Source organism: Coturnix japonica, chromosome 13 (assembly GCF_001577835.2).
Source record: "Coturnix japonica isolate 7356 chromosome 13, Coturnix japonica 2.1, whole genome shotgun sequence".
Taxonomy (NCBI): Eukaryota; Metazoa; Chordata; class Aves; order Galliformes; family Phasianidae; genus Coturnix; species Coturnix japonica.
The window spans coordinates 14,617,612-14,643,721 of record NC_029528.1 but is presented as its reverse complement, the minus strand read 5'-3'; the positions used below and the strand labels follow the sequence as shown (position 1 = coordinate 14,643,721).

The 26,110-nt window shown below is 56.5% G+C and overlaps 1 protein-coding gene across 4 annotated transcripts in view; it reads left to right on the top strand.

The window, feature by feature from the left end:
- The first annotated feature begins 13,329 nt into the window (after positions 1-13,329).
- Positions 13,330-26,110, top strand: part of PCDH1 (protocadherin 1) — a 48,916-nt gene continuing 36,135 nt past the window's right edge. For 2 of the 4 annotated variants that reach the window (XM_032447527.1, XM_032447528.1), the window contains exons 1-4: positions 13,330-13,501; positions 19,469-20,283; positions 21,600-23,627; positions 23,728-23,892. In XM_032447527.1, coding sequence (XP_032303418.1) covers positions 13,345-13,501; positions 19,469-20,283; positions 21,600-23,627; positions 23,728-23,892 — 3,165 coding nt within the window. In that variant the 5' untranslated portion in view covers positions 13,330-13,344. Of the gene's footprint in view, positions 13,502-14,445; positions 14,643-15,026; positions 15,051-19,468; positions 20,284-21,599; positions 23,628-23,727; positions 23,893-26,110 lie in introns of those variants that run through there. The other 2 variants (XM_015875974.2, XM_015875975.2) reach the window with 2 other exon arrangements.

Sequence of the window (26,110 nt, the reverse complement as noted above, 5' to 3'; positions counted from 1 at the left end):
CTCCCTTTGGCAGCAACAGCCTGCATTGCTCGTTCCTCATTATAACTCTTGGCCACTTGTATTACATCAGAAGGTTGGATCAGGCTGTGCTGGTCCAGGCTGCTCCAGCACTGTCAGCCCCTTGTGTCCACTGTAACATTAGCAGCAGGGCTGTAGCATTGCTCCATGATCCATTGATGGAGATACAGCACAGCCATCCCCTCCTGCAGACCTCATGGGCATTGCAGTGCTACCACCTCCCTGTGTTCAGTGTTGTGTCTGCGTGGGAGCAGGACAAACAGAGCCCTCCCCATGCTTTCTTTTTTTGTTTCTTTCTGGGTTGTATTATTTTTCGTGCAACACCATTATATTCAAAAGGAGGCAGCAGGAAAGGCTGCATGAGTCAGTTCTTTGCAAAGCAGATCAGCTGAGGTTTCCTGTGCATTGAGGGCTGCCACCAGCTGAGGCTGCTGCATGGGCTGCGTCTTTTAGCTGGATTCCCTCCTTGGTGGGAGCAGTTGGGTCCCTGAGCTGGGTTCTCTGGTGTGGATTGCAAACAGTGGTGGAGAAATGCCCTGGGGATGTCTGGTGCCTCACAGCAGGGCATCGATGCTGAATCCATAGGGTGACACAGAGAGTGTATGAGGGGTCTCATTTGGGAGCAAAGCAAGGCCCAGAGAAATCCCTCCTGAGCCAGGCCAGGGGATGTGATGAGGAGTTGCTGCAGTGGGCTATGGGATGCATGGGGCCAGTGGGATGCCCCTGCTTGTGCACAGGCACTGGGAACAGGCTGGCTTCATGGGGCTGGTGTGAAGCATAGCAGGCGTGTAATGCACTGGCAAGCAGTAACAGTAGGGCAAAGATCTGTCCTGCAATGTTGACAAGCTTCAAATCTCCGATGGTTCGGAACGGAGACACAGCTCTCCTGCCTTGCTCCTTTCATGTCCCTCATCATTCGAGCTGAGTGGGCTGATCCCTCCAGAGCCAAGCGAGCAGGCAGGAAGATGCAGGAGGATGCTCTCTACTTTCATGCTCTTTACACTGCGATGGGTCCTGCAGGACATCCTTCTTCCCTTCTGTTTGCTGAGAGGCAGAGTGGTGGCCCTTGTGTCCTCCATCTGAACATGGCCTGACATGGGTCCCACACCATGAGCCACCAAAGGAGCCACCCACAGACACCCGAGCATCTCTACACTGTCCTTCTGCGTGTGGCACTCTGTCCAGCCACAGCACCAGCACCAGCCTCAACTCAAGGCTTCTCTTTCTGACTGTGCCATGGGTGCTGCCTCTGCTCTGGATGCTGCTGGCTTGCCGTTAGCAGGTGGCCCACTGGGGTTTGCTGGCAGCCGTAAGGGGAGGGTATTTTTAGCTTCCCACTTCCTCTTGCTGTGGGCAGTGTGTGGCGTTTTTTCTTCGTTAAAGTATTTGCAATTAGGCTGCTTGCACAGCAGGAGTGGTGGCGCTGAGCAGAGGGGTGCTAAGGGTTCCCTAGGCCCAGCTGGGTGGCTCGGCTGGAGGGGCAGGACACAAAGACCTGATGCTGAGTGAAGAACTGCTGAGCTTTCTGCATCTTAAGTCCGTCTCCATCCTGCACAGGGATTGACACAGGCTCTGTGTGCTGGTGATGCTCACAGATGCCAATTCCAGCTGTGCATCTTCTACCTATCCTCCACGTGTCCGTGCTCTGTTTGGACCCACATCCCACACCAGCCCCTTGCTATTCCCTCCAGCCCCAGTATCCTGCTATTCCTTCCATCTCCCCGCTTCACCATGTGCCCCTCATTTTGCAGCACACGGGGCACAGAGCTGAGCACACCAACACGAGTGTCCCCTTCTCACCCCTCTCTGCTCCATTGCAGCAGCTCTGCTCTGATGGGTCCCTGCGAGCACTCAGAAGCTGGCACCTGCCCAACACTGTGCTGCAGCTCCTCGTGCTGGCTTATGAATCTGGAGCAGAGGCAGGGGAGCATTACCTGGTGTTGGCTGCAAGAATGGGGTAGGAAGGGAGTGGAGAAAGCAGATGGGGAGCAGGTGTCAAGAAGAACCATGGAGATGTCTCCTGGAGCTGAGCAGGAGGGAGTTCCAAGGGTTTGCTGCCTTGAACAATCTGCTGCTTGCTCTAGGGTAAAAGACGTGCCCATGGGTAGAAGGGGAGCAGGCAGCAGGGCTCTGACTCATGCAGGCACATGGCAGGGTTGGTTTAGGGCTGCACCAGACTCCCGGTGTGACCCATGACAGCTCCTGCAGCCCAAAACAATCAAGAGCCTGGCTTCAAAGGCTCTGTCACTGGTGGCACTGCTGCGGGTGGCTCCTCTGCATTACTGTGGAAGAAATGAGGGTGAAATCTCTGCCAAAGTGCTGGCGTTTGGGCTCAGCATGTCCAAAGTGTGTTCCTGCATGGAGAAGAGCTTCCCGTGGATCCCGGTGTATGTTTTCTCAGCTCAGCCTCAGTAACAAGGGTGTTTGTATGCACACAGCAGAGCGGAGGCAGATGTCTGCATGTCCTCTGTAGGCTGGGCTGCACCTTGGGGTACGCAGGTGCTGGGGACAAGCAGGGAAGGTGCTTTGCATGGAGATCCTCAAATCTCTGCCAGGTCTGGAGCAATACCCCACAGCTGCTGGCTGCCGGGCGAGCAGCAGGAGCAGCCTTCCCCTTGCAGGAAGATGCAGTAACCGTGGATACCAGAAAGGTAATTGGTGAGAAAGGAGAAATCTGCAAAAGGCACCTGCTGCTGAATTCAGCCATCTCAAAGCCCTTTGAGGTAGCTGCCGATTTCCACTTCAAAAGAGGGCGGTGGGAAAAGCCTGCCCAAAGGTTGCAGCTGAGCTGTGCTCAGGTCCTCACCCAGACGCTGCCGGCCTCAGCAGATGGGGTGGGATGTGTCCGTCCCAGCTCATCCCGCAGCCCCATGCAGCCTGCCCCGAGCGCTCCCTTTGCAGCCTTGGGGACACCCTACAAAGCAACATGTGCTGCTCCCAGCTGGTCCAGCACAGGGAGATGGAGAACATGGTGACATTTGTTTGGCCACTGCTCACACGTGTGCCTGGGATGCTTCCATTTCTGATGCTTTTATCACAGTGGGTGGGTCTGCTTGTCCCGTGCTTTGCACCATGGCCTCATATCAGCCATGGGCAGCACCCACCCAAGGCTCATGGTCGTGAAATCCATTCCACCCCTTGCTTTGCCACCTGGCACCATGTGTGTGTTCTAGTGGGTGAAGATGGACAGGATCCTGCACCATGAAGGAAAAAGCCTGTTGGAATATCTGGCTGCAGCCAACCAGGTGTTACCACCAGATGACCACAGTTTGCAGGCCAGAATCTCTGCTCTCAAGCTGTCTGAGAAGCAGATTTTGGAGCAACAAACCATCAGCTCCAGCCAGTTCATCTCACAGAGCTGGGCCTGGAGGAGAAGCAGAACGGGTGCAGAAGGAGAAGGCTGGGAACTTCTTTCACCAAGGATTTCTGCTTGGATCAGCTTCATCCCAGCTGGGCTGGGAGCAGCAGGGAGCAGGGTGCCAGCTGCAGGCCTGGGCTCAGCAGACCCAGCAGAGATTTCCATGGTGAGTTCCCACCTGCCAACAGGGCAGACTGGCTCCTGTGGTCCTGCTGATGGGGACAGGCAACTCACGGTCCCCATGTGCTGCCATATTTCTCCACTGAGCCCCTTCCTCACCCTGCTTCCTTTCTGGGTTTGGCACCTGCAGCCTCTCACTGTCCTTTTTCCAAACACCTTCTCCCAGGAGCAAACAGACCATGGCTTCTCTGGCACAAAGAACAGGGAAGGATGAAGCCCTTTGGAGCTCTGGTGCTCGCATGGGATGCAGCTTTCCATGCTCACCCATCAGTCCTGACCACAGCTGATGGATCTGCTTTTGGCAGCGACAGCAGGTGACAAGCTTGTCATTTCTGGAAGCTGTGCTGCACGTGCCACGAGCCAGGGACAGCCTGAAGAGCTCTGGGAGCAGAGCCCCACCATCTGTCCCCATGTATTCCATTCCCCAGGCTGTCCCACCCCGCACCCTGTGATGACGGCAGTTGGTACATTCAGGAGAGCTGCTCAGGAGCTGCAGAGCTCAGCATCCCACAGGGAGCCCAGGGAAGCAGCGTGTGGTCAGTTGGCCCTGGCTGTGGGTGCAGCCCATGGCAGCAGCCAGCCTGGAGTCTGTGTATTAGCCGTGAATTAATGTCCTGCAGAGACTGGGAACGGGGATCATGTGGGGATTAAGGAGGCATTACCCCTTTGTTAAAGCTGATGTTTTTGGGATAATCTGGAAGCTTTAGCTAATACATTATTACAGAAACTCCTTCAATCACAGCAGCAGACAGTAAGCAGATTTGGATATTACTGCATAGCAGTGCGCAGGCCTGCTGCTGCTGTTCTCTGTTGGGGCAGCATCATAACACAGCTGTGTGTGTCCTGCCCCGGAGCTCTGGAGAGACCCTCATGGTGATGGCTGCATCCTGCCAGCCCCAGGGAACTCTCCTGCCTGGAGCTACACGAAGGCAGGCTGTGTTCTGGCCAGGATGCTCAGGGCTCCTCTGGGAGATTCATCAATTTTGGAGGCTCACAAGAGGTTCTGTCTGGGCTGGAGCACCAGGAGTTCAAGCCTTGGTGACAGGCTCCCCACTCAAGCAGCCACCAGCAGCACCATTCAATCCACAGCTGCAAACAGCTGGAGGTGGCGGGGATAGGAGGTAAAGATGGAGGGACCAAGGATGATGGGGGAAGGTTGTGATGTGCAAATCTCCTGTGAACAGCAACATAGGGATGTGATCAGCTCATGGCCAACCCACGCTTTCAGTGGTCCCAAGTGTGTAGGGCTTCACAGGTCACTTCTTGGCACTGCATTTCCAAGCCTCATAGGGAGCTTGGTGGAGACAGAACCTTGTGCTTCTCCATCATGTGCCATGACCCTAAGTGCCTCCATGACCCTACCAAGGATGCTTTCCTAATTTAAGCCATCTGGGAAGCTGCAGGAAGCTCAGGTCTTCAGCAGCTCATTGCAGAACTGTGCTGTGCAAGTGAAGCTGGGCCCCTTGGGTGCTTGCTCACCATGTCACTGATGGTCTGCTCTGTCCATCTCTGGCTGGAGATGCCGTTCAGTGGCAGCTGGTGCTCCCCAAGTGATTTATCTGCTTCTCACAATCAACTGCACATCCTGGGAGCCCTCCACTCTGTCTGTTCTGAAGCTCAACACTTCCCATCCTTCCACAAAAGGTTGTGGAGATAGGAGAAGACAGCAAAATCCTGCCAGGAACGGTCCTCAGGCACAGGACTTTGCTATCTCCAATTCTGTCTCTTGGGGATGCTGTGACTCCTGCAATGACACGAGTGCAGGGGACAGGGAGAGGAGGAAGGTAGGTTGTGGCTGCAGCACATCTCCTGGGTGCTGAGCAGGGGGAAGGAGGCTCATGCCTGGCCCTGTGGAGCTGAGGAAAGCAGAGTGTGATGAGAGAGGATGCCAGCTTGAGCCTGCCGAGCTTCTGGGACAGCTGGGAAGAGAAAGGGGAAAGGTTCATGCTGCTCTTATGCTGGGTTGTTTGAGCCAAATGCTCGTGAGAAAATAGATTTTAACTTCCAGACAGCTAACAGAGGGAGCAAACGCAGGTAAATGTGGGATGGAGAATGGGAAGCAGAAATGGTTGAGGGCACACACAGCCAATGCAAAATGTGCAGAAGAGATGGAGGCATCAAGGAGGGGAAACAGAGCTGTGGACCCACTCCATCAAAGCAGGAGCACGGATGAATGATATATTAGTGCAGGAGAAGATACATCCCCAGATGCATCCTCCTTGGGCCAGGAAGCTAAAAGCAGACAGATCTGAAGCCACGATGCTGGATCACACAAAAGATAGCAAATCCCCCTGCCTGTATGACACATCTGGAGTCCTCAAAGAGCTCAAATCCAAGTGACTAAGCTCTTAGCAATAACACACGCGTTCACATCTTCCAACTATTGGACCGGGGGCAGTAAATGCTGGGCCTACATTTTGAAGAAGGCCCCGGGGTGTGCTAGGCATTGCAAACCAATAAGCTTTGCTTCAGAGTGAGGAAATGGTTGGAACAATTATGCAGAAGCTCAATTAGAAATCTCGAGGAGCAGGGGTTCCTGTGCTGCCATAGCCAGCTGCTTTGAGCAGAGCTGCTCCTCTTTTCTAGGGCAGTCTGTCCCTGGATCTAATCCCTCCACAGTGCACGAGGTGAGGCAGTGCAAACAGAGGTAGGTTTGGGGGCAGGATGGATGGCCTGATGGCTCTAGAGCTTGCTGGGGGACACTTGGGGGAGAGCTGCAGTGCATGCATGGATGGAGGACATGCAATGGGAGCAGCTCCATCCTCTGCATCCCTGGACCTCCTCACATCATCCAGCCACCCTGGTGACACCTCCAGGGTTGTGCATCCTGCCCAGCTCACCCCAAATCCTCTCATTTCCCTGGCAAACCAGGCTGAAATGCAAGAGACAAAACCCAGATCCTAAAGGACCCAGCAGTGCCTACACCCAGCCAGGGCAGGGCTGGGCGTGCTGCCTTCCCTCAGTGCTGTTTTGGGTTGAGTGGTTGTTTGGTTGGGTGTTTTTTCCCCCCCCCAGTTCTAACAATGGGATTGCAAAACTACAGTGTATTATAGGATCTATTCTGTCACTTCCTTCCCTCCCACTTTCCTAAGTAGGTGGAGGAGTATGAAAAGGTCCGTGGGGTTTTAAATATGACTCTGAGACTGGCACAAAAAAAAAAAAAAAAAAAGCTAAAAAAATATAATACGTACTGAAAATACTTTTCTGGAACAGCTTTTGTGTATCATGGTGAAGAACCTCAGGCCCATGAGACCCATCAGCAGAGTTCCCACACCCTTTGCCTTCTCCAGCCCCTCAGGAGCTCACCTTGACCCCCAAAGCACTGAGTCCACCCATTACAAAGTGGGCACAAGCAGAGAGTTGGCAGGGATGAGGTTTGTGCTGTGGGCTTTGCTTGGCAGCAAGAAGAGTGAGCACCTCCCTCGAGGCCCCTCTGCTTGCCTGGTGCCCTGGGGCATTCCTGCATTTTCCTCTGGAGCATTGCGGGCACTGCAGGGACTGCGGGCAGCCTGGGGGGATGATGCTCTGTAATCCCCTGCAGCTCCCCATGGTGTACGCCAAGGGGCCAGAAGATGGGAAATCAGGAGGGAGACCCTGCTCTTAAATGTTGGAAAAGTAGGACAGGTCTCCCAGGTGCTGCTGCCATTGCTCCTAGATTTGCTCCCTCCGAACCCCACCAGCTCTGGCTCCAGCAATGTAATCCTCAGACTCAGCAGCATCCCTGATTTATCAGTGCCGCTCACAGCACTGGAGCTGGGCTCCCTGCAGGCTGACGTGGTGAGGAATGGAGTCACAACCCCGTTGCACGTGGCCCTTCAACCTGCTCCAAGTCTGAGTGACTCTGCTGTAATCAAGCCAAGAGATTTAATTTGATGAGTAAAACCTAATGAGATCAAGTCCCCTAAAAAAGCCTTGCTGCAAGCCAGGCCGATGCTCTCCAGTGATTTCCCTTTCTCTTCTAATCTGGCCATTTGCTTGGCAACACATACCTGGCACACACAGCTCCCCATCACCCTAGCAGCATTTCTTGCTCTTGTCCCTATTAACTTTGCTTTCATTTCTCCTGCACTGAGCGGTCATCTTGGTGAAGAAATGACACTGGGCCTTGGTGGCTGCCCCACTCTCCCACTACGTTGCTGATGCCCACGTGGGCTGTGGTGCCTCTCAGGGACCTTTGCACCACACCAAGGGAGCTTTTCTTCTTTTCAGAGGAATGAAAACCTTTCCAAAATCAAAGCGTTCGGGTGGCTTTGAAGAGTTTTCTCTGGAGATGAAACAAAGCTGTTTGCCAGCCTGAGCTTTCACCAATGGAGCTGGAGCTCCTGCAGGTACGTCAATAGGGCTGATGGGCTGGGTCAGAACCTGCTCCCACACCCAGGTCCTGGGGGTCCCATAATGGGTGCTTCAGTGTGCTCAGCAGGCTTCCAGCATCTCCTCCTGAGGGCTGAAGTCTCCCCCAGCAGGAAAAGCCCAATGCCATAGGGATTTTCTACTGCATTCCTATCTGGCTGCACGCTGGCAGTGGGGTGGTATAAAAGGCAACAGGCAAAGAAATAGTAGGGGATTATGCAGAGGTGTTACAGATGTCCAAAGAGCATTCACCCGTGTGCTGCACAAACCTATAACTTGCACCAAAACCCTCAACACTCATCCTGGGGGGGAAGCTGAATGCAGGCCCATGTGCAGCCAGGGGAGAAGAGAGTGCTGGGAAGCCAACACACATGTAGATTATTTGTTGTTTGATATTTTCCCTTTAATGCTTCTGTCCTAAAATAAATATACAAAAGTTCAGGGCCCCGCAGGTTGTGTCAGTTAGCAAAAGAAACGGATGACTGAGTCAGTTATTGCTTTGGAGCAATCGATGCTATTTGTTTACCAGGATGGGCAAAGTCTGGTCTCTGTGGACACATGCTCACAGCTCTGCACAAACCTGCCCTGCTGCCGTCTCACTGCCCTGCCCACACAGCTCCTCAGCCTCCCCAGTGACCCCAAGTGAACCTTCTGATGTGGGTCAGGGGGTTCCTGTGCTCCAGGGATCCTCCTTGTAGCAGGTTTGGGCTCAATGATCTCCAGAGGTCCCTTCCAAACCTTTTAATTCTATGATTCTGTGACCCCATGGGGCTGCCCCATCCCCATGTGAAGATCCCAACATGAGCACCCCATGCTGCAGACCCACAGAGCTCCTGGTTCAGGCTGGTTCTCTTGCCCAGGTATGTGCTATCCCTGCATGAGCCCAAATCTGGCCCACTGTGCCCATCTCTGCTGCTCAGGGCTCCACTGCGGGGAATGGCATTTCCTGGGGGAAAGGAATTGGTTTGTTTTTAACAGTGTAGCCCAGCTTGTTTGTCACTTGTTTAGCACTGTTTTTCCCTTGGAGTCTCACTCTGGTGTCTCTGGATTTTGCCCTGGAAGAGTGTTGGCCCCGGGGATATCGCAGAGCAAACAAAGAGCAGAGATAAGGGAGATGACAGCCCCACACCGACAGCAAACACAGCGGCTGTGGGGCTGCGCACGTCCCTTCTGGTGGGGCACAGAGAGCACTGACCCTGCCAGCATGGCCTCAGCACTTCTCCATCTCACCCTGGTGTCTTCAACATCAACCCCAGCCTCACAGCTCCCCAGCCCATCACCCAAGGCTGTCTTGCTTTGGCACCTTCCTAATGTTCCTGCCCAAGCCCCATAGCAATGTCCAGGTCTCCACACTCCCCCATTCCAGGCAGCACTAAGGCTAAAGGCAGCCTCTCCCTTTCTCTTTCCTCTCCCCCCCCAGACCAGCCACTGTGGGCAAGTCAGAGCTGCAGCTGGATGCTGGCTTTCAAGGAGGAGACATTGAGCAGAACAAAAGCAGGAAGAGGGTGGAATTCTCCTTGGGGAGGAGGAGCGGATTGCTGCTTGCCCAGAGGAGCAGCAGGGATGTGGAAGTTCCCACTGGAGTCTTGCAAGTCTATGTCTGCAGAAATCTGCCCCCCCCCACCCCCAAGCTGCCTCCTGCCTCTGTAGGGCCACACCTTTCTAGGAAGCCCCGGGAGCAAAGCATTGGATGCTGAGATCTTATTGCTTGCTGTGATTCCCTGAAAGGAGGCTGTAGTGAGTGGGAAGTCAGCCTCTTCTCCGAGGTAAAAGCAATGAGAGGTGATGGCCTCACGCTGTGCCAGGGGAGCTTCAGGTTGGATATTAGGAAACATTTATTCTCAGAAAGAGCGGTGATGCATTGGCATCGGCTGCCCAGGGAGGTGGTGGAGTCACTGACCCTGGAGGTGTTCAATAAACATGTAGATGTGGTTAGTGGGCAACCCTGTTAGGAGGAGGAAGGTTGGACGTGATGATCATAGAGTTCTTTTCCAACATCAATCATTCTATGAAGAGCACTAAAGTTCCTCTGAAGCCCAAATTCCAAGGCCAGCTCAGGTGTTGGGCACTAAGCTGGCCAGCATGATCTCAAAAAAGAAAACATGTTTTTGGTGCTTTGCTCCCCCTCTGCAGATGCTGGATGGAGAGCATAGGAGCCTTCCAGACCTCCAAAGGAGCCTTCCAGAACTCCACAGAAGCCCATTTGAACCCTGAAGCAAGAAATTGATTAATCACTGTGTGAATAATTGCAGGGCATGACAGACAACCTGCCATGGGTTGGACAGAACGAGGAGGAGGTGTGAGATTCAGCTCAGGCTCAGGGAGTCTGCTTGCCCCAACCCATTCACACAGCAGCCCCCGAAGCTGGATTAAGCGGCTTCTTCTTAAGAGAAAGAGATCTCATCCAAGTGCAAAAGTTTGAGCAGTGCTGTGACCCCCTGTGCTCCCTGAGAAAGCTCTTCCAGTGCTCTCAGCACAAAGCAGCTGGCTTCCAGCTCAGGACTCCACCTGCCTCTTCTCTTCAGCTCCTGCTCTTGTTGCAGCTCCCTGTGGAATTTAACGGGTCCTCTCCATGTGGGAGGACACCCTCAGATCATCTGACAGTGGCTAACTGTGCACCATATCATTAGCTTGGCTGTGGTCAGGAGGCCTGCCATGCCCTCCCAGTCCCTCTCTGTAGTGTGGGTGCAGATGCAGAGCCCTGGCCCTGAGCTGGCAGCCAGACACGTGCAAGTGGGTACATCAGCTTCATTTTGGAGGAGCTGTTCACACTGCCCCTAAATTCCTCTTCCATAGGCAAATCTGCTGTGCTGGATGAGGCAGATACCCTGGCAGTGCTTCAGGTGAGCTGGCTTGGCTGGAAACCATCTCCAGCCTGCATAGACGTGCCTGTAGTCTTTGCTTTCCAAGATACAGCCTGCAGGCTTAGCACCCAGATATATTCCTGTGTTTGTCTGCATCCAAATGCACCCCGGCCATTTAACCAGGTGATTCAGCAGGAAACCATCCTCTTTCCTCTTTATCTCATCACTCTCGGTGTCATTTTCAAGCTTTACCAGCAAAGATTTCATATCTTCATCTCCATCATTGATAAAAGCGTTTAATAGCTGTGGACGAAGAGTTGGTCCCTGGGGGGACGTAGGTAAAATCGCACTACGTGCAGATATCTGCCCATTAACGACTACCTCTGAGATCTGCCGGGGAAGCAGTTTTAATCCATCTAATATGTGCCCTGTTAATTCCTTATAATGCAAGTTTTAATCAAAATGTCAGGTGGAAGTAAGTCAAATGCCTCGGAGAAATCCGGGTGTACTATATCAACACAATTGCCTTTCTCAAGCAGCCCGGTAATCCTGTCAGAAAGAGACAACAGGACTGTATGACAAGCTGCCACTGTGCCTGGGACCTGGTGGCATCACCACTAGAATCCAGGCAGGAGCAAAAACCCACCAGATCCAGCCAGCCCCTGGCACCAGAGCCCTTCTCCACGCTGCTTCTGTGTCTCCTTGTTTGCAGTGATATTTGAGGGGGGGAAGAAATGGGTTCTGGAGGCTGCACCATGCTTGGCCTCAAGATGTTGGCCCAGTGGTGACAGAGCATGGGGGGAGGATGGGGCTGAGCTCAGCAGGGCTCAGGGACTTCCCCGGCATCCAGGATCCTTCCTCGGCCGTTGCAGCTCCGGGGCCAGTTCTGCATTTGCAGCAGCCCACAGAAGCTGCCTCTGTTGTCTTATTTTTGTTATTTTTGAGAGGATATTTTAGCGCTGAGCACATTCCCTCCCGTTGCCATGGCAGCCTTGACAGGGGTTATATACCGTGAGAAAAATACCAAAATTAATGAGTGAGCGAAAGTGCAGCCGAGAGAAAAACAAGGTTAAAATAATAATAATAATAATAATAATGAGTTAAAATAGTCATAAAAAACATCTCGCGATAATTTGGCACGGAGCCGAATAGGAACCTGAGACCCCAACCTTGTGAATGGCTCAGCCTTGGCCCTGCAGTGTGGTCCAGGGATGCTCCACTCCCATGTGCTCTCTGGATTGGGCTGAAATCGAACCCCGTCCTCCGCAAACCCGCAGCCCTTCATTATGTGGCGGGCACACGGAGGAGAACTTCTTTAACGCGCTCATTTCCGCGCATTTGGCTTTGGAGGAGCTTTTGTTTTTAATTGTAGAAACAAGCGAATTGTCAGAACATCTGTGTTATTAGCATTTGCTGCCCAAATCCGCGCTGCTGCTTCTCCTGCGGAGCCCAGCGCTGATGAGAGAGAGAACAGAGGAGCCTTTGAACTCCTTGCAGCAGACGGCAGCCAGGTTGCTGCGTGCGTGTGTCGGGGAGGGGGATTTAGTCTCTTGTAAGGTTCATTTGCTCGCCGTGTTTCCCTTTCTTCTTGCTTTCCTGGAGGTTTAGCAGGATGCTTTTCCCTCGCGGGCTTTGTTCTCCCAGCGATGCCCACTGGCACTGCCAAGCAGCTGTCTGTGCTCTGCCGGAGAGGGCTGGGTATGGCAAAGCAGCATCACCAGCACCACCAAGCAGCACTTGGGCTGGTGAAATAACTCTGGCCAAGAATGCAATGGCCATAGTGGTGATTTGATGCTTTCTCCTTGCTCTGTATAAGAAGTGGGGAAGCTGAAGTACAGAGCGGTGACTTCCATAAGTGCATGGGACAGGGCAATGCTGGCAAAGGGCTCTCCTGTCTGGAGGGCTGCAGAAAGGAGCCTGAGCACTTCTTAGATCGAAGCAGACAAACCCCCAACTCCCACAGCCTGAACCTGCCCCTCAAAGCACGGTTGCACCCAGCAAAACCCCTGCACGCCTGGTTTCCCAATAAGGAGCACTCTGTGTGCATATAACCTGCCTACAACGGCAGTGAGCTGGGAACCTTTGGCCACGATGCCCCATGAAGTTTGCCCCCAGCCCCTGTGGGAGTTTGCACACAGCACTGCCCGGGGTGAGCAGGGTCATTTTGCTCTGCTCTTCCCTTCCTCCCACTCTCCTCCCTTCCAGGGCCACCAGAGCTGAGAACCAAAGCTCTCAGTGTCCCCTGGGAGCTCTGCTCTGCTCCATTCCCGAAGCTCAGCTCCCGCTGTCTCACCCTGCAGCCCCTTTCCCTGCCTATCCACGGTCGGCTTCCACCTTCCCCAGGCTCTCGCTTTGTATCCTCTGCAAAATCCCCTTCCTAAGAATTGATAGTCGGAAAAAAATCCCCACTCACACTGGCATGGAGGAAACACAGGAACACGGATGGCCTTTACAGCGCAGCAATGTGTCCCCCCTCGGGGAATCTCCCCCCATCCCCTGCCCTGCGGGATGAAGCCCCGCCGCGGGCTGAGCTCTGCTTTTTGCGATGAAATGCGGGGCTGAGTTGGAGCCAGGGATGCTCGGAGCCGGCCGGCACAGCCTCTAGATGGTGCAGTCACCGCAGCCGAGCTGAGCATGTGTGCAGCGACGGGAGCTGCGCAACAGGTTGGCGTAGCTCAGCGGGCAGCTGCTCCCATCTTTGCGCTGCGGAGGATCGGGAAGGACTTCCCATCGTTCTGGCTGAAAGATCCCCGTGGCCATCGGCCCCCACGGCCCCAGCCTCTGAGAGCAGGTGGGTGCCAAGCCATAGGGTGCCCGGCCACGTAGGGCACCTGCTCCCAGCCCAGCGGCCCCACAAGGCCTTTAGCAGGGCCAGGCTGCAGATACAGCCCTGGTGAGCGCTCAGGGGCAGCGAGGGATGTAATTTCCTTGGGGACTACACTGTCCCTAAGCCCCAGCTGCACTTTGGGACTCAAGTGTGCCGTAGAAATCAGACATCGTCAGGGCAGCGGGCAGCTCGCAGGTGTTCTCTGCTTCCCTGTTCCTGGCACCGGGCAATAAAAGTGTGATTCAGCCAGGTGTGGCAGGAGAGGACCGCTGGATGGAGTCATGCAAGGAGCCGTGGGTGCGCACCCGCTGAGGGGCACCCTTGGGTAGGGGGATGCATCCCCAGCCCGGCCCCCGTTCCTTACGGGTCCGAATAAAGCGACTGAATGACAAAATCCATAAAGAAACGAAAGATTTAAAACAGGAGCAGTGTAAAGGAGCAAAGCGGGACACGCGTCCCACGCAAGGAGCGGGGGGTCCCGCGATGAGGAACCGATAAGAGGGGTCCCGGGGGGGTGGATGCTGCTGCCCCTGCCAGGGCTGGGAGCGGGCGGCCGTGCTGCCGGTGCCCGGTGGGGCTGAGGCTCGGCTCAGCAGCCGGAGCTCCACCTCCCCGTGGCGGCGGCGGCGGCGAGAGGCGGAGGCAGCGGGGATGTGGCGAGGGAGGGGGGGAAGGGGCCGTGCCTGCGCTGCGCTTCTCTTGCACATCCTCACACACACCGAGGGACGGAGGCGGGCACGGACGGAGCTGCCCACCGGGGCTGCCGCCAGCCCTGCCGCCGCCGCTCCGCCGGAGAGCAGCGATCCCGGCCCGGGAAGGAGGGGGGGGGGCGGTTCCCAAGGGGATTTGATTTGATTTGATTTGATTTTTAAATCTTTTTTTTTTTTTTTTCACCCCTTTTCCTTTTTTATTTAAAAAGAAAAGAAAAAAAAAAAAAAAGAAAAAAGAGAAAGAAAGAGAGAGAAATTTTGGTTTTCATCCGTGGATAACGAAGCGGAGGAGCCGGGGGGGTGGGGGGTGCCCGGTCCCGGCGGGGAGGAGGCGATGCAGACGCCGCTGGATCAACGCTCCGGGAGCCGGTACGGAGCGCAGCGCCGGCATCCAAGTAAGAGCCGCGGCGGGGCCGGGAGCTCCACGCATTACCGGGGCTGTGGCTGTGACTGTTGAGGGGGGACACGGGCAGAAGCACCGGGGACTCGGGGCTGGGCGTTCGGTTTCGCTGCCGGTATCTTTGGGGCCGGCCGGGGCGGGCGCTGCCACTTGTTGTGCCACCCGGAGCTGTGCCCCAGCGTGGGAGCGTGTCCGTGGGGGGGCGCGGGGGTGGGTTTATCCCCGTTTGGGTGTGCGTTGGTGAGTGGGTTGGAGGGGCGTTTGCTCTCCTCCCCCCCACCCCCTTCGATCCGAGGGTGTTTGCAGCAGTGGGAGAGCGGTGCGTGGGAGCGGAAGAAGTTGCGGGTGGGCGGCGGGGCCCGTGTCCGTGCGTGGCAGAGAGGAACGGGGAGGCGGCCGGCAGGTGCCTGCGGGAGGGATGGGTGCAGGAGGGATGGGTGCAGGAGGGATGGGTGCAGGATGGGTGCAGGAGGGATGGGTGCAATAGGGATGGGTGCAGGAGGGGTGGGTGCACGGCGGTGGCAGCTGCGCTGTATCCCCGTGTCGCCGGGCGATGCGCCAGGAGCGCTTCGCGAGTGGAGGAGCGGGGGCTGCGCGTGTGTGTGTGTGTGTGTGAGTGAATGAGCGTGTCAGCGGGGTGCGGGTGCGTGTGGTTCGCCAAAGCCGTGCTGGGCTGCGTGTGTGCGCCGGGCTGAGCGCGCTCCCGGCTGTGTTTTTCAAGGGTGTCCGCGCGATTTGCGTGTGCGATGTGCGTGTGCGATGCGTGCGCTGAGCTGAACTGCCGGCTCCCACGGTTCGGTGCTGCGGAGCCTCAGCTCGGGCCGCCCCCGATCCTTCCCGAGAGCTGCTCCCGCTGTCGGCAGCCCCCTGCGGCCCTGACACATCACTGGCTCCGCCACATCGCTGCTACCCAGCAAAGCGAGAGGGATAGTTGGGATGTACGGGAACCCTCAGCATCCCGGGGAGGGATTTTAGGGGCCGGGGAGGAGGATGGAAGCTGCCCCCAGGGAGGCTCTGACAGGTCTCTGCCTCGCTCCTGTCCGAGTTGCAGTGATGTGGTGCAGGAGAAAAACCCCTGGTTTTGTTCTCTTTTCCTTCACCGCTCGTCTTCCGATTAATAATTCTGAGGTAAAAGCGCCCCAAGCCGGCTCCGGTTCCCATCGCAGGGTGCTCGGGCCCAGTCCGCATCTATCCCGAGTTAACACCGAGCAGCCGCAGTGCTCGGAGCCGGAGGAAACCCTGCGCTGGGCACGGGACGCGCTGGGCACGGGACGCGCCGCACATCACCGAGGGTCCGACCCAGCTGCGAGTCGGAGCGTCGGTGGCCGTTTTGGGCACAATATCGTCTTTAATGTCAGCCCTATGCACGGGGATTGGCATCGGGTGGGATATCGCTCCAGCTGGGAGCATAGCAGCGGCGCCTGGGCGGAATCGGTGCTGGGGTGTTCAGCATTTCCAGGGGCTTGAGCAGGGCTGGGAGCCATTCAATCAGCCCCCAGCAGCAGAAGGGGAAGGGGGGGGGGGGGGGGGGGGAGGGAGGACATCGGCAACCAACCCCATGTGGAGCCGCTGAGTGTGGAACGAGGCCAAGAGGCTGTGGGAATCTCAGGCTTGTTGGAGCAGTTGCTTGAATTCGCCGTGCTTTATAGCCTCTCCCTCATTAGGGCTTGTCTTTTTTGGGGGGGAACGAGTGAATTCTGTCGGATTTTGCATGCCACTGTCCTCCGAGAGCTTCCCAGTCATGCATTAAGCAGCGTGACTAACGCCTCTCTCATGTGGTCGGGTCTCTTCTCGCTCTCTCCCCGCAGGGAGAATTGTGTGTGCCGAGGAATACTTGTTTTGGGAGGGGTTTTTATTTTTAAGCACTCTGTATATTCTGCCAGCAGGTCGGAAAAAGGTGGCTGGCACCAGAGAAAAAAGTGTGGGATGGTCCTTAGATCCCATGGGAAAATAGACCGCTGCCGTGCGCCGGCCCCTGGGAACCCTCTGCCTCCTGCACAGACGTGCTTTTCCCCGATGGTGGAGCTTCCACCTCCACCTCACGCCCTGCTCGGGGCTCTCACGTCTGCTTTGTGTCATTCCCACCCCAAGCATCAAGCAGGATTTGTTCCCCTGGTGAATCCAGGCTCCCATCTTCCTCCTGCAGACAATTCTTTACGGGGTGATGGCCCCTCTCTGCCTTCAGCCCCCCATTTTGGAGGCTCCCTCCACCCATGGAAACGCAGGCTTCAGCCCTTTTACCCAGAGCACACTGCATGGGTGCAGGGCACCTTAGGGTGCCTCCCTTCCTGCCCTGGGCTCCTGGTGCTGGTGACTCAGGGCTGTGTGACGGCAGAGCTACGGCCCCGCACAGGGACTTTCACCTTTAGCTGAGATCCTCACACCTGGGCTTAGGCAGGACGGCTACGTCAGCAGCAGCTCAGCCTCATGCAAACAGGCGTGGGCAAACAGCCGTGCTGGGTGCCTCCCCGCCAGGCATCCTCCGGAGCTCCGTTCCTCACCCTCCCTGCCCTCACTGCACAGACATTTCCAAAGCAATGGGGTAACGATGCTCGGCGTGGGCTCAGCCCCACATCTGCGTGTCACAGATGCCCTCGTGCAGGGTGACATCATGCCAGTGCACAGTGACGGGGACAGGGGCACGCGCACACACGTCGCTCTGTGCACACGCGTGTGCGCGCAGTGCAGCAACGCCAGCTCCATCCTGGTGCACACGCTCTACCTACATGGGTGTGCTCCTTACAGTGTTCATGTACATATGTACATGTGTGCTTCTTTCCTACAGATGCACAGTCGCACACATGTGTGTGCTTGTGCGCTTGCACGCTTACTGCTGGGTCTTGCTTGCATTGATGCAGAGGCACATCACACTGTGTTCCTGCCCAGCTTCCTGCCTCCATTCCTGGCCATGTGCAGGGTGGGGATGGCTGGCTTTCCTCCTCCTTTCCACCCAGGATGTGCCTGTGGATGGCTGTGTGTGCCCTCAGCGGGGTGAGAGCATCTGTCCTCTGGAACAAAGGGTGTTAGTAGGATCAGTGAGCAGAGTGGAGCTGGGCTTTGGGGCCAGAGCTTCATCTTCAGAAGCAGAGCTGTGTTTCCACCTGCCATGAGAGAGCTTGAGGCATGGACGAGGCAGGCATTTGTCTATGGGCAAACACAGGGAGAGAGGGACTGTGAGCAGCTGGCTTGAGGGAAGCAACAGGGCAGCCAGCACAGGATGTTCCACTTGTTGAGGAGTCACACAATTCTGAGCAAGCAGGAATTTTGTATTTGGCCATGGAGCTGGAGGAGCACCTTCATCCCATCCCATCCCATCCCATCCCATCCCATCCCATCCCATCCCATCCCATCCCATCCCATCCCATCCCATCCCATCCCACAGGCTGGGTGCAGAACATGGAGGGAAGTGATAGGAATGGAAGGAGCGAAGCCCTATTGCGGGTGCCATGGCAGATGTTGTGGATGCTGATTTTTTTGGACATACAGTGAAGGCTCCGTGTCCGTTCGCAGCCAGGGAAGCAGGGGACGTAATGCTGGTGGCCAGGTGCAGGTGATGAAGTGTGTGGCTCAGTGCATGGGGGACAGTCCCTGCAGGGCTGGCACTGGCACTGGCCCTGCAGTGTTTGCACACTGGGAGGAGGTTTCCAGTGGCTGGATGCCTGCAGTGCAGCGTGCAGTGTGCGTCTGCAATGCAGGGGGCAGCGTTCCTGTCACCATTTCTGCAGTTGGTGAGGTGGACACGGACAGCCCTGGGCACCCTCCAGGCACATCTCAGCCTGGAGCAGGAGGGAATGGGAAGGAGCAGGGAATGCTTTTTGCCTGGTGCAGGTTGCGGGGTTGCCTAGAGACAGGGGAGATGCTGTGCTGTCCGTTGCTGTGTTCAGGGGCCATGCAGGGCTGCAGGGAGGATCAGTGGCTGCAGGATGGGTGCTGGGAGCTGCAATGCAGGGTGGACAGTGTTCCCCTGGCACAGTGTCTGGCACTGTCTCTTCTTCTACCGGGGCCACGGGCAGGTGGCAGTGTACTGCATGCAGTGCAGTGCAAGTGTTGTGCAGGGATCCTGCATCCCTGCAGTGTTGGGTGGGTGGTGCCTTTGCAACGCAAAGCTGGCAGCTCAGGGAGGGCAGTGCTGTGCTGTGCCTGCTGTGGCAGTGCGCTGCATCCCTGCAGTGCTGGAGGGGTGGTATCCCTGCAAGCAGTGCAAGCAGTGCTCCATGTCCTTGCATCCCTGTGATGCCTGAAGAGTCTCGTGTCGCTCCATCCCTGTGATGCCCCATGTCTCTGCAGTGCTGAGGGGCTTCATCCCCACATCCCACACAGGGACCCTACCTGTCCCTTTGCTGCTGCAGCCCCGTGGTGCTGACAGGGTGCACGATGCCCCCATGTCCCTGAAATGCGTGGCAGGCAGTGTCCCCACAATGCATAGTGCACAATGCTCCTGTGTCTCTGTGGTGAGAAGCTGTTTCCCAGCCTGGCTGGCTCCCATCGGGTTGCTGGCAGCAGGCTGCGTGCAGGCTGCCCCGTTAGCATGCCTGGCTGGTTGTAATTACAGAGTGTGTGGTGACGAAGAGGGTGGACAGTGGCAGGAGTGGCTTCCTGTGCCTTGCAGGAAGGGCCGGGGTTTTGGTGACAGAGTTTCTCTTTGGGTCAGGGAACTCAGCACTCCAGGACTGGGCTTCCTGGACCCTTGCTGGTAGAGCTGGGGACCAGGTGGGCCTGGAACCCCCCTTTCTTTTGAGCTGTGGTTTTGCAGTCCCACAGAGGGTGTGGATGCAGCTGGAGCTCTAGCAGCTTAACCCAAGGTATTTTGTGTCCTTCCAGCTCCCCTGAGGCACAGGATGAGGACCCTCACCTCCTGCCTGGCCCTGTGGTTCCTCTGCCAGCTGCCTGCCCTGGCCTACGGGACACGCGTGGTCTACAAAGTGCAGGAGGAGCAACCCCCCAACACGCTCATCGGCAGCCTGGCTTCTGACTACGGCTTCCCCGACGTGGGGCACCTCTACAAGCTGGAAGTGGGGGCCCCGTACCTGCGTGTGGATGGCAAGACGGGAGACATCTACACCACAGAAACCTCCATCGACCGGGAGAGTTTGCGTGAGTGCCAGCACCTGCTGCCCGGAGAGCCCTGCTACCTGGAGTTCGAAGTGTCCATCACTGACCTGATTCAGAACAACAGCCCCCGTCTGCTGGAGGGGCAGATCGAGGTGCTCGATATCAATGACAACACCCCCAACTTTGCCTCACCTGTCCTCACCCTGACCATCCCTGAGAACACCAACATTGGGGCTCTCTTCTCCATCCCCCCGGCCATGGACCGGGACTCAGGGCCCAACGGTGTTGCCTCCTATGAGCTGCTGGCTGGCCCCGAGGCACAGGAACTCTTTGGGCTGCAGGTGGCTGAGGACCAGGAGGAGAAGCAGCCACAGCTGATTGTCATGGGAAACCTGGATCGGGAGCAGTGGGACTCCTACGACCTGACCATCAAGGTGCAGGATGGGGGCAACCCTCCACGGGCCAGTAGTGCACTGCTGCGCATCACCATCGTGGACATGAATGACAACGCGCCCAAGTTTGAGAAGGCCCTCTACGAGGCTGAGCTGTCTGAAAACAGCCCTGTGGGGCACTCCGTCATCCAGGTTGGTTTTTTGCGCTACCTGCTCTTCCCCAGCTCCCTTATGCTTTAGCAGGGACAACCCATTTATAGCACCACATGCTGCTTTGGGGAAGGAGATCCTAGAAAGGGTTGCTCACTGTAGGAGCCCACAGCATCAGGCTGGGATGTCATTTCTGCTAAAACATGGTGGGATGTGACACTCGGGGAGTCTGGCCCAGGGCAGGGAGCGGCAGCAGGGTATTCAGAGAGATGGCAGCAGGTTTTGAGGAGATCTGGGACCCACGGTCTGTGGCAAAGACCAGAGTCATGCCAATCTGGACTGCCCATGGACATGACATTGACCCTTTCACTAGCTGCATTCCCTCAGCTGCTCCGTGGAAACAGAGAGACAGGGGATGCAGTCTGCAGAACTGGGGTGCTTTCTGAACACAGGACTCTGCATCATAGTGGGCAGCCCACAGGCTGGGTCTCGGTGGCTCTGGCTAGGAGGCAACATTAGCAGAGACATCTGCTTAACTGCAGCTGCAATCTTAATAAGCAAAGAGTGGCCGGCTCTCATCTGCTCACTAATTCTGATGTGAATTTTAAGAATTTCATACTTCACCGTTAAGAGAATGGAAGTTGGAAGCAGATAAGGGAGCTGCGCGGCCGGGAGGAGAATGGGCTGAGCCACCACCGCTGCCACTGCTCAGCTTTTATCTTTAGGGTAAAATGACTTCCGCCTTTTTTTTTGTGAGTGGAGGTAAAAGATGGAATTTACATTTAACAACTTTCATTCTCCATCCAAATCTGCTGAGCAAGATAACGGCAGAGCAGCAAATGGTGCAGAGAACAGGCTGCTTGGAGAGCCGATTAGGGAGGCAAATGTTAGACAAACCTCATCTTCTTCAGAAAGCAAATACTAGGCAGGTTTATGTGAATGCAAAGCTGCTGGCAGGCAGGCAGGGATCGTTGGTGCAAGCTGGGATGAAGCTGCTGCAACTGTGCATGCCTCACCATTGTTGTCTTCCTGGCCACCCGAGCCCCACTTGTTGGCTGCAGTCAGTGGGAAGGGATGGCTCAGAGCAGCCGGGGCCCTCCCTGGTGCTGCCTGGCTCTGGCAGTGCTGCTTCCCAGTGGATTCTCTGCATGCTGGAGCCAGCTGGGAGGGGAACTCAGCCCAACCGGCACAGCCGGTTTCGCTGGAAGAGCGAGGGAAGGCCTACTTGTGTAGAGAGCCACTCCCAGCCTCCCTGCCCGTCTCAGGGTGCCCTGTAGGTCTTAGCCTCAGAAGAGGAAATGCAGCCTTTTCCTCCCAGTCTGGTCTCTCATTCACCATCTCCTCCCTCCATCCTGCAGGTGAAAGCCAACGACTCAGACCAGGGTGCCAATGCCGAGATCGACTACTCCTTCCACCAAGCATCAGATATGGTGCGCCGGCTGCTGCGCCTGGACCGCAACACGGGGCTCATCACAGTCCAGGGGCCTATTGACCGCGAAGACATAGGCATCCTCAAATTCTCCGTCATGGCCAAGGACAAGGGGGCTAACCCCAAGAGTGCCCGCACACAGGTAGTGGTCACCATCAAGGACATGAATGACAACGCGCCCTCTATCGAGATTCGGGGCATAGGGTTGGTCACACACCAGGATGGCATGGCAAATATCTCAGAGGATGTACCAGTAGAGACAGCAGTGGCTCTGGTACAGGTATCTGATCGAGATGAGGGTGAGAATGCTGTAGTGACCTGTGTGGTGGCTGGTGACGTCCCTTTCCAGTTGCGGCAGGCTAGTGAAACAGGGAGCGACAGCAAGAAGAAATACTTCCTGCAGACTACCACACCTCTGGACTATGAGTCAGTGAAGGACTACACAATCGAGATTGTGGCAGTGGACTCGGGGAACCCGCCCCTTTCCAGCACCAACTCTCTGAAGGTACAGGTGGTAGATGTGAATGACAACGCGCCTGTCTTCAGCCAGAGCTTCACTGAGGTGGCCTTCCCCGAGAACAATGAGCCCAACGACCTAGTGATGGAGGTGAGTGCCAGCGATGCTGACAGTGGCTCCAATGCCAAGCTGGTTTACTCGCTGGTGACCGACCCATCCTCCAAGGACTCCTTCACCATCGACCCTGACTCTGGGGAGATTCGAGTGAAGGCGGTGCTGGACCGTGAGCAGCAGGAGCGCTATGAATTCTTGGTGGTGGCGGCAGACAAGGGCAGCCCCAGCCTGAAGGGTACAGCGTCTGTGGCCATCAACGTCATGGATAGGAATGACAACGACCCCAAGTTCATGCTGAGCGGCTACAACTTCTCGGTGATGGAGAACATGCCACCCCTCAGCCCCGTGGGCATGGTGACGGTGATTGATGCTGACAAAGGAGAAAATGCCCGAATCCAGCTGTCGGTAGAGCAAGACAATGGGGATTTTGTCATCCAGAACGGCACCGGCACCATTCTCTCCAGCATCTCTTTTGACCGGGAGCAGCAAAGCACATACACTTTTCGGCTCAAGGCTGTGGATGGTGGGGATCCCCCCAGGTCTGCCTACGTAGGGGTGACCATCAATGTCTTGGATGAGAACGACAATGCTCCCTTCATCACCTCACCCTCCAATGCCACCTACAAGCACATTCTGCCCCATACCAGCCCTGGCCAGCAGGTGAGCAAGGTCAAGGCAGAGGACATCGACACTGGTGTCAATGCCGAGCTAACCTACAGTATCACAGGAGGCAACCCTTTTGAGCTCTTCCAAATCTCCCCCCAAAGTGGCGACATCACATTGGAGAAGGAGATCCTGCGCAAGCACCACGGCCTGCACCGCTTGGTTGTGCGCGTCAATGACAAGGGCAAGCCATCACGGCATGGCACAGCCCTGGTTCACTTCTATGTCAATGAGACTTTGGCCAACCGCACGCTGTTGGACACGCTGGTGGGGCACAGCCTGGACACACCACTTGACATAGACATCGCTGGGGACCCCGAGTACGAGCGCAGCAAGCAGAGAAGCAACATCCTCTTTGGAGTCATCGCTGGCATTGTGGCTGTCACCTTGGTCATTGTGCTGGTCGTCCTGGTGCGCTACTGCCGACAGCGGGAGGCCAAGAGTGGCTACCAGGCAGGCAAGAAGGAGACCAAAGACCTGTATGCACCCAAGCAGACCAGCAAGAGTGGCAAGAGCAAGAACAAGGTGAAGAAGAGCAAGTCCCCGAAGCCACCCAAGCCAACAGAGGACGAGGAGGAGACAGGGCTGCAGAAATCCCTCAAGTTCAACTTGATGAATGACTCTGTCAGTGACAGCCCTCGTATCCACCTGCCCCTCAACTACCCACCGGGCAGCCCGGACCTGGGCCGGCACTACCGCTCCAACTCACCCCTGCCCTCCATTCAGCTGCAGCTCAACCCAATGCTGCCATGCCATGTGCAGGGTGCCTTCCAGCTGCAGCTCAACCCAATGCTGCCATGCCATGTGCAGGGTGCCCTCCATCCAGCTGCAGCCCCAGTCTCCCTCTGCCTCCAAGAAGCACCAAGTGGTGCAGGACCTGCCAGCCACCAACACCTTTGTTGGCACCGGGGACAACAACTCGACTGGTTCCGAGCAGTACTCGGACTACAGCTACCGCACCAATCCCCAGAAATACACCAACAAGCAGGTAGGAGAGCTCATCCTGAGACCTGCAGCGGCCCCCCCGCTGCACCGGGGACCCATCTGGACAGAGGTGTGGGAGTGAGCCTGGACTGTGGGGCGGGGAAGGGATGAGGACAGAAGAGCATTGCAGTCCTTGTCACAGTGCCCGGGGCTGGGACCTGGGTGGTGGTGACATACAGGTTGCTGCATGCCTGTGCCTCTGCATGGGGAGCGCCAGGGGGATACTCACCCAACTGGGTATTCTCTGGGGGCTGGTAGCCAGTGGTGTGATGTGAGCACAGAGCTGTGTCCAGCTCCCTATGCAGAACATCCCAAATGGGAGCTCAGCAACTGCTGGGCTGCCCAGGCAGGTGGGGCTGGGTGGGGGATCAAAGCATTGCCTTTTTCCCAGGCTCAGGTTCTGCCTTTTCCAGGGTTTGGGCCTTCTGCCATCACTAGCACAGTGATGCTTAGTGCGATCATCAGGGCCCAGCGGCTTTACTCACATGGGGCTTCTCACTGGTGGCACGGGGCTGGGAGGTCAGAGTTGTGGGATGCGGGGTCTCTGCTGTGTGCTGCAGTTAGGTCACTGCTCTGCGTCTGGCTGGGACTTGTGCTGCACATGGGGCAGGGTACAGGCAGGACTGGGATGCTGGCTGGTGTGCTTGGAGGTCGTGGGAGGACCTCAGGGGTTCGGAGCTTGCAGAACCTTCTCTCCTTGGGCTGTTTGGCCAGTTGGCTTGCACCTCGTCTCTGCTTTGGCGCCTGTCGGGTCTGTCTTTAGTTCTGTTCTTAGCTCTGTCCTTAGCTACTAGGGAGGGAGAAAGGGGATGTGTGGCTCCATCTGTTCCTGGCCCCATGGTGAGGACCACTCGCTCCATCTTGTGCCGTGCTGTACCCCTTTGCCCCATGGAGAGCCCCAAGCGGCAGGCTGGGCTCCTGCCGTAGGGCTGAGCTCTGTTGCCCTGTTGGATTTGACTTCAATAAAGTTTTCTATTTTTGACCTCTTGTGCCTTATTTTCCGTGCTGCCCCTGAAGCTGCTCTGGCTCCTGGCCATTTCCCAGACAGGCTTCCCACGTCCCTGCTGCCCAGAAACAATGTTCTCATGGGCAAGCCCCTCCGCAACCTTCCCCCTTCCCGCAGTAGCCAACCCAGATGTCCCAGGGTGCTGACTCTGCACGACTTCTCCCATCTCCAGCCTTCCAAGGAGCCTTCCTCCAGGACATGGTCCACTACTCATGCACCCCAGCATCCCTGTGTCGTGCCTTCTCCTGGTTCATCCCATCCATCCCCATGTCCACATAAGACCTCCACCTCCCCAGGCCAGCAGGCGGAGGAGCAGAGCCCTGCCTTGGTAGCGTGACCCAAATCCTGCCGCAGTGCTGCAATGAGGACGCGGATGCAGATGGAGCCTGGGTGCGTCAGCAGCGCTGGGGGGGCACCCAAAGCAATGAGCTCCCGCCCCACCACGAGATGAGCGTCAGCACTGTGGAGGAGATGTCCTCCCAAGCTGGCTTGCAATGGAGCAAGGTCACCGTGCTCCCCAGAAAGGCCATGGCCCGCCCTCTCTAGCTCTCCCCCCTCATTCTCAAAGTTGTTGGTTCAACTTGGGTTGCAGGGAGGCACTGGTTTCACCTCTTCTCCAGGGGCTCTAACCGGCCCCACCAGCCCGCTGGGGAGAAGAGGTCTGGTGCTGGGAGAGATTAGATCAGTTGGGGAAACCAGTGCTTCTGGCTTCCGTGGTTTGAGCCCGGTGCCAGCTTTGGCTCTCCCAGACTCCCTGTTTATTTTGCTAATAGCGTCAGGTTTTATCTCCAACCAAGCGGGAAGCGTCTGGGCCTCCTGGGCAGGCACGGCTGTGCCCTGCGGGAGCTGCAGTGGCTGCAGAAGAGGAAAGGAGACACCAGCACCCACCTCCAGCAGCAACCCTGCAGGGATGGGCCAGCCAGGCTGGGGATGTGGCTTCTCCTCACAGCCCTTTGGGAACCATCCGAAAGCACTTTCCCTTCCCTTCTTGCCCTCAGCAGCTCTTTGATGAACCCGCAGCCAGAACACAACTACATTCAGGTGCTGAAGTTTATTCTTTCTGCCTCCCTCCCAGCCCCCATCCTCTGGGGCATTTCTTCTACTTCTTTTTCCCCCTTCTTTCTCCTCTCCTGGCTGCACAAACCCAAAGCTGCCCTGGTCACTGTGGACCCCCATTGCCCACAAAGCCAGCTGGAGTGATGTTGGCTTGGGCACG